This window comes from Eurypyga helias, unplaced genomic scaffold, assembly GCF_000690775.1.
Source record: "Eurypyga helias isolate BGI_N326 unplaced genomic scaffold, ASM69077v1 scaffold49064, whole genome shotgun sequence".
Classification (NCBI taxonomy): domain Eukaryota; kingdom Metazoa; phylum Chordata; class Aves; order Eurypygiformes; family Eurypygidae; genus Eurypyga; species Eurypyga helias.
The window spans coordinates 2,831-10,864 of NW_010246542.1; the positions used below are offsets into that span (position 1 = coordinate 2,831).

The 8,034-nt window shown below is 43.3% G+C and overlaps 1 protein-coding gene across 1 annotated transcript in view; it reads left to right on the plus strand.

The window, feature by feature from the left end:
- RBFA (ribosome binding factor A (putative)) overlaps positions 1–7,392 on the plus strand; it is a gene marked incomplete at its 5' end in the record, with an annotated part of 9,872 nt that extends 2,480 nt beyond the window's left edge. The window contains 4 exons of the mRNA XM_010150416.1: positions 876–988; positions 2,993–3,077; positions 5,266–5,339; positions 7,005–7,392. Coding sequence (XP_010148718.1) covers positions 876–988; positions 2,993–3,077; positions 5,266–5,339; positions 7,005–7,392 — 660 coding nt within the window. The remainder of the gene's footprint in view (positions 1–875; positions 989–2,992; positions 3,078–5,265; positions 5,340–7,004) is intronic.
- Between the last annotated feature and the right edge of the window lie 642 nt (positions 7,393–8,034).

The window sequence follows — 8,034 nt, forward strand, 5'->3', positions numbered from 1 at the left end:
TGTTTGAAGAGTTGGTTTCTGGGCTTGGTGACCTCTGAACTGTGCCTTCCAATGGGTAGTTTATGCTTGCTCCTCCCTTTTCCTTGGCTCCTTCCTTCGACTGACTCAGGTTATTAGAAGTTTGCTGAGTGTACTGCCATAGTGGGAACCTGTTCTGCAAGGCACTGCTAGATGTGATGAATGACGGTTACAGAAATCTTTCAGAATCCAGTTTGTGTTTCAGAAGTTTATCCTTCAGGAAGATTGTCAGGCTGTCTCATGTGTGCTTTGGCCCCTGCACACCATGCATTTTTGATTGCATGCGTGACAGTTACGAATATTACCTGTGAGCTAGAGGTTCAGGCACTGGGGGTTCTCAGCGGGCTTCAGAGCTGGAGAAACTCTTACGTGACAGTGGCGTGGAGGGCATTCTCTTTTCTGTCAATATTAAAAATAAACTCTGGGTGACAAGAAAACAGGCAGCATCACAGGTCCTTCTTTAGCAGAAACTCACGCTTTTAACTGTATTCCAAACCAGCTGTAAATTGTCATTCTGGATTATTTGTGGTGGTAGCACTGTTGCACTGATAAGTGTAGCACTGTCAATAACATACCGGTGTTGACAGACTGATATCGGTCGAAGAGGAGGTGAGGCAGTGACTTATCTAAATTAAGTCCTTTCAGGTACTGAATGTAAATCTTACTTGGTGTTAAACTCTGCTTCTTTAAAGGCACTGTGTAATTTCAGATCTTAAGAACAGAGATGGAAGAAGAAATTCTCCTAAGAATCTACATATCCAGTTTGGGTCACTTTGTGCTTATTAATAAATTAGAGACTTTGTTGTATATGACGTGTGTTTATATGTCATTTTACAGAAACGTTTGTCTTGGTGCAGGTGTCCCTGGCATCAAACTTTTCAGCCTGTCGTGTCTACTGGAATCCTGCTGCTACTATGGAGAAACAAAGTTATGTTGAAAGTGTACTGCGGAAGAGTGCTCCACGTATACGGTACTGCTATGGGATCACAGAATGGTTTGGGTTGGAAGGGAGCCTAAAGACCATCTAGTTCCAACCCCCTGCCATCGGCAGGGACACCCTCCACTAGACCAGGTTGCTCAAAGCCTCATCCAGCCTGGCCTTGAACACTTCCAGGGATGGGGCATCCACAGCTTCTCTGGGCAACCTGTTCCAGTGCCTCACCACCCTCTCCAGGAAGAACTTTTTCCTGATATCCAATCTAAACCTCCCTGATTTCAATTTAAACCCGTTACCCTTTGTCCTGTCACTACAGGCCCTTGGAAAACATCCTAGTACCATTTCTGAACTATCTCTAACAATCTATATTTGACCGGTTAGGATGCTCTAGGCTTTTAGATATTTGGAGTCAGAGGATCTCCTGTGATGAGTGTTACAGGGAAGGATGACTGTGTCAGATCAGCTGTGTATTCTCCTGCCTGAGCACAGCTGGCTTATTTGGCTTCTGTGCTTTCCTAGGATTGGACTGGGCTGAGCAGAGAGAGAGGGAGAGTTTGGATGAAGTTTCACTTCATTGTACTCGTGGTGGTGGGCTGGATATGCTGTGCATGACAGTACCCCAGAGTATGGTGCCCCACACCGACAGTTACAACAAGCATTTCCTTACAGATTCACTGGGCAATTCTGATCACTAGGGACAATTTGGACCCCCAGAAGGGATGACTGATTGTTGTAGTTTAACCCCAGCCAGCAACTCAGCACCACCTGCTCTTTCCACGCTCCACCCCCGTGGGATGGAGGGGAGAATCAGAAGAGTAAAAGTGAGAAAACTTGTGGGTTGGGATAAAAACAGTTTAATAGGTAAAGCAAAAGCCGCACACGCACGCAGAGCAAAACAAGGAATTCATTCACCCCTTCCCATTGGCAGGCAGGTGTTCAGCCATCTCCAGGAAAGCAGGGCTCCATCATGCATAGTGGTTACTTGGGAAGACAAAATGGCATCTGTCTGAACATCCCCCTTTTCCTTCTTCCCCCAGCTTTATATGCTGAGTGTGATGCCATATAGTATGGAATATCCTTTGGGTCGGTTTGGGTCAGCTGTCCTGGCTGTTTCTCTCCCAGCTTCTTGTGCACCCCCAGCCTCCTTGCTGGTGGGGTGTGTGAGAAGCAGAAAAGGCCTTGACTGTGTGTAAGCACTGCTCAGCAGTGACTAAAACATCCCTGTGTTATCAACACTATTTCCAGCACAAATCCAAAACATGGCCTGTACTAGCCACGATGTAGAAAATTTAACCCAGCCAAAACCTGATATTACGGAAATTTTTCATGATACTGATACCAAAAAATAAGTGTGGGGATGCCACTGTGTATTGTGATGCTTTTACCCATTTTTGGCAGAGGGTCCAGTGAGTTTTCAGGATATCGTACAGATTTCTGTCTCGCTCTTTCCTGGGCTTACCCTCTGCTATCCAGCCAGTCTGTTGGAGGGTCAGGACTTCACCCCATGGACAAGGTGGCGTGGAAGCATACTTGTAGACCTATTTCCTTTCCCCCTGTTTTCCTAGGCTCTGTAATTCCTGCTCCAGCACAGTGCTCTCTTCTACTCCCCACAGCTTCCACTCCTTGGGAAGCAGTGTGGCTGGCTGGGAAGAAGAGGAGGGGACCCCTTTCAGTCCATCCTGCAGCTAGCTTGTAGGACTAGTTGTCTTGCCCTGCTGTGAGGGCTCTATCCCCCACTGCTCTCACCCCTACAGGGAGGATAGGGAAGTCAGATGAAGTGGGGAAAGACTTGCACCAGCCTGTGCGTACGGGAGACAAATCAGGTATCGTCAGTACTCAGTGGGATCTGCAGCCAGTAGTTTTTGTATGTTAAACATTCACGGTTGGAATTCTGCAGTGATGTATTGCTTGGCATTAATATCCATCAGACTGTAATTTTGCAAGCCGTATCCTTAAATCTGGAATTAATTTACTGTATGGTATGTGTCCTGGAGGTGCTCTGCTGTTACTCATACTAGTGAATGCTGTTTTTGACAGGTATCTTCTGAAGAGTCAGCAGATTCTAGGAAACGTACCCCCAGTAATATTTGTAAAAGACAAAGAAACTGCAGCTGTAAAAGAGGTAATATTTGACTCGACATACAAATCTCGTGATACGCAGATGTGGTGACTTAGCAACCGTGATGTTTAGGAATATGGAGAGAGCTGATCGTTCAGTTGTTTTACCAGTCCACACTGAAAATCAGTTTTTGTCTATACCCGTTCCTCTTCATCTTTGCATTTCAGCAAAGAATCTTGAGTAATGCTTATGCTTTATATACAGTGTGAAAGAATCCTTGTAGCTGTTGCCTCATGAACTTTTTTAATGCTAATATTAAAATTTCTGAAGTGAAGTTTTCAGAGAAGCTTGTAGGCCAGATCCTTAGGCCAATAAAGAAATCCTAAAAAATGAAGCTACAGTTTTAAGGAACGTTATAGGGTAGGCAGTTTTCTGTTGCCCGATATACCTGTTTATAGAAAGGAGGTCTGAGGAGCGGTCTTCCGCGTTTTAAATGTTGTGTATTTTTAAAATGCCACTGAGTGTAATCAGTGAGTTAATTGGGTTTTTTACCCCAACCATCCGTGAATCATTAAAATGTTTCTTGGGAAGGGCAGATCTTTGCATAGGTGATGTCAGCTCACTCATAAAGGTGGGGAAAATAAAAGTATTAAGATAATGTTTACTATTTCATATTTTCTGTCACGTTACTGATAGTTTTAAGCAGTTGAAATATTGCTAGAGTAATGAAGGTTTCTAGGAATTTCCTGTCATTAGGACTGTGAAGTGAGAGCTCTTAAACAGTGAGATTTCCAGAAGAGAACGATGACACCACTGCGTGGAATTTAATTAAAAATGTGTCCTCAAGCTGTGATGTGAATGGAAAGAACTTTAGTTGAAGGGAGCGTGTTCACATTTCTGTGCCTTGGGGTGCCTCATCTTAGATGTGTTACTACCAAGCCCAGTCACTTTGTGACTGGCGAGCTCATGCGGTGTGTGTGAGCAGAGCTGGAGGGGATAAAGGGCTCTGGAAAGGCAGTGAATTGCTCGAACCGTCTGCGGTCAGAATTCCGAGTTTCATGCCAACAGGCTGATCCACAGTGGAAATGTTTTCAGCTGTCTTGGCATCAACAAAAAGCACAAGAACAGAAATGAATTAAACATTTCAGAAAGCTGTTTATGTTTGTTACTATGCCTCCCCCCCCAATCAAGACAAGAAATTCAACGCCACAAGTAACCAGTGATTATGGAAACGCGTTGTCGTTACTCTTACTCTGTTATTAACATACCTGGGTGAAGCTAAAACTATCTACTCCTGCAGGTCCTGCCTTTCGGGTCTGCTACTGTGGAACTTGTTCCACTAATCACTGTTCCGCAAACTTTGTTAAATCACCACTTACTCTTTCTGAAGATGAAAACTCCTGGACTGCTGTACCTTTAGTTTCAGTCCATAGGCACCAGGAACCACACAAGTAAGAAGCCTCCTTATGTAGCTTCTGTCATTGAATGGCACAGGGAAGCACTTAGATGGATCGTTTCTCCACACTTTGCAGGTCATCAGATTTATGTAATCCACAGATTCGAATAACAGGGCTTGAAATAACATAGCTGAACCTGGGTTTTGAGTATTGGAAGACAGGGAAGGACCATCCAATTCAACTCCTAGAATAATACGTTGACTTAGAAGGGAAGTAATGTAAAGAAAAGGAGGCATAAAAATGTCAAATGAGATAAAATTTTCCCATTTTGGTGCCATCTCTTAAGCACTGGACATACTAGATCTGTAGCATGTAGTGGTTAGGTGTCGTGTTAAAAGGGAGTTTACATGCAATAGGAATCCAAACTTGCAGAAAGGGGGAAGAAGTGTAAAGAATCCCAATGTAAAGATGTTATGAAAAAGGGTTTGCAAGACTGAAGTAAGACCGAATAAACCAAAGATGATACATGTCACACAGTCCCTAGCCTGTTCAGAATGTCCTTAAGGCAATAAACTCTGTGGGAATTCTTGGATTGGTTATGCTATTTGACACTAGTGTCAAATATGCTGTAGTCGTCCCAGGTCGTGCTATGTGCTATAGTCTTCCCAGGCAAGAAGTGTAAGCAGTTCCATGTAAATGGAGGAAAAGGCTATTTTGAAATGGTTCTGCTAAATATTCCAAACATGTAGAAAATAAAATATTCACTGTTTAATACTTGTCTGTTTCTGGTGCAGGTGTGAGTAAAGTAAATTTAATATGGCTCTTTAATATGTGTTGTTTTCATGTGTTTACAGATTGAGGAATTGTTGTCAATTGCTGACTTTGGACCTCCAGAAGAAGTAGAAACATTATCTCAAAATTGTTCTAGGTGGGTTTTTTTGAATCAGAATTGTACAAGTGTCCGTTTTCATCTCTGTTGGCCAACTTAAACTGGGTGTTATTTACACACGATAGAAAGTATATTAGTATATTTAATTAGATGTGTACATTATTGTTGTCTCAGAGTCTAGCAAATGGTGTTACAAGGAAATAGAAAGTAGGAGAGACGTATTGGAAAACCTTACTGAAAAGGCATCCTGGCTTTTAAAGAGATTAGCTGGGCCCTTTTATTAACAGAAGAGCTAGAGAATAGCCTAGGACAAAACTAGTATGTAGTCATCTCAGAAATTAAATGTAGAGGGTGGCATTTAATTCTCTGGCTTAAGCTTTCTTTACCAATGTTACACCCATTTATTAAAATAAAGGGAACATATATCTTATTACAGATGCTCTAGTTTACTTTCATAATGCAGACACATTTTTATAGGTGGTTTATTTTGGTGGTGGTGGTTGTGCATAGGTACCTGCAGACCACAGGTTTGCAAACAGGGGAAGGGAAAGCCCAACTTTTATATAAAAGTGGGCCTCTGTTAAGCTGTGGAGAATGACCAAATTGTCACTTGTAACAGCGTAGGGTGTATGCTTTCAGAGGCAGCTGACCCGTAAGTTGATAGGAGAGCACAGTCTTAGGAATCAGCTGCATTTCATGTCTGTATTCGGAGTGACACAGTCATCAGACTTGTTACTTGCAGGCCCGATACTTGTTCTGGTATTAGTACCTTCACTTTTATGAAGGAAATATTTTTAGAATGTCTTAAGAATTCAGGACTCGGTGTGTTTGTGATAATTGTTTCTTGGTGGTAATTTTCTCATGAGGATAAAAGCTCTATCTAGATCTGCCAGTACTTCTCTACTTGGCCACTTTTTTCTGGTATAAGTTTGGATTGTTATACACGAGTCCAAGTTTACTCCTAAATCTCTTTAATTTAACAAAAAACTAAGTTAATTCAGCCTTATTCTGTGAGGGGTTTTTGGCTGTTGCAGGATAGGGCCGAACAGTCTTTTGGAATAACGATTCTGTGGGCTGGATGCTCTCAAAGCCAACAGCCTCGCGCTCGTGGGTGGAAATGCCTCCTGTGCTTCCATGTCTCACGGGGCGGTTTGTCAGGTGCAAATCAGAAATATCTTCCGGGGGAAATCACTGTTGTGAGAGGCATTCCCACAGGGCATCTAACATCTCTCTCTGTGTTTTCTGGTCATACTTAGATCTGGCTTAAGGTGCTGTATGCTGTCATTCGTATGCCTGTCTGATGTGCTCTGGGCACAGGCTGCTGCTTGTCGCAAGAGCTGAGGGAAGCCAAACTTCCTTGGGGCTCCCAGGTCCGGTGCTCACTGTGATCTGTGTCCCCCTTTTCCCAGGAGCAAGCGGTTTCATCGGGAATTTAGTTGCTTTATTGGCTTCCTCCCATTCAATCTGTTGAGGTGATGAGAGGTTTATACACGGCCTGGCCTTGGGCACGGGGTATGGTGGTGTTTCTTCTCCCCTAACGCAGGGAGCACAATGCTGAACACAAGGTGTTAATAAAGTCAAACTGAGGCCTCCAGTTTGTTCCTGTGGTACTCAGGTTGTCACAGTTAGCACTGTGACCCTTAAAGTATGCACGGGTTGGGGGGTTTTGAAAAAAACCCACAGCATTTGTTTTCCTTCCCACAGCAAACCCTTCTCTGCGGCAACTCAGTCTTCGGCTTCACCCATGCGATCTAACCTTTTTGGTGTCGATCATGAACTGCTGAATAAGCAGATAATGGACTACAAAAGACTGAAAGTGTCAAGAGATAGAGAAGGCATTGCCTGGACAGAAGAACGGGAGCAGCAGCTTCCTAGGATTCAAAAGAAAATGAAGAAGAAGAAACCAAGGGATCCTCCCGATGATGACATTACCCCCCAGAAATACTTACTGGACAAAGCCGAAGCCGATTACTGGGATGATAACACTGAATCAGTCTCAGACTACGAGCTGGGGGATGAATTACAGGAAGAGGTAAACGAATGGGAGGCGGATGATGGGAAAACAAGTCAGCCTACTCGTAAACTGAAATGAAGTAAAAAAGCCACTCCCTCTAAAATTAGGCTACCAATAGCCAAAAAAAGAAGAGTGCCATACTGAGAGATTAGTTTTGTACAGCCTGTTCACCACTTCCTCTTTCAGACTAGCAGGTTTGCCGCCTGTGGGGAGGTCTGCTAGCACAAGGTATGTAAGAAGAGCAAAAAAATGCTGTTTGTGACCTTCTGATAAGTAGCTTTAAGCTGCTGCAGTTGTAGGACTTTGAACCAGAGCGCAGTTTCGTAACAACAAACACAGATAGTGCAGCACTGAGTTAAAACTTTTTGCTGTTCTGTTGATTATTTCCAATAAAATTATGGTTTCTGTGTTGGAATAAAATGCCTTTTTTTGTTTGTGGGTTGGTTTTTTTTTTTGAGTAGTCTGGATAAAAATAATTGTGAAGTGATGGTCTGTGTTTGCAGGTCAGGAAGGATGAGGGAGGCAAACAAATGAGAGTGGTGGTCAGAGAGCAGCTTTCAGCACACAGAGACCAGGACGGGGTATTTGCTAGAGACATGGAGGACCTCTGTCCGCAAGAAGGTGGAACTCACTGAAATTACAGTGGGTAGAGTTACAACCCTGAAGGAAACTAAATGTATTTATTTTAATATTCAGAAATTTACAGTTGTGCGAGGGGAA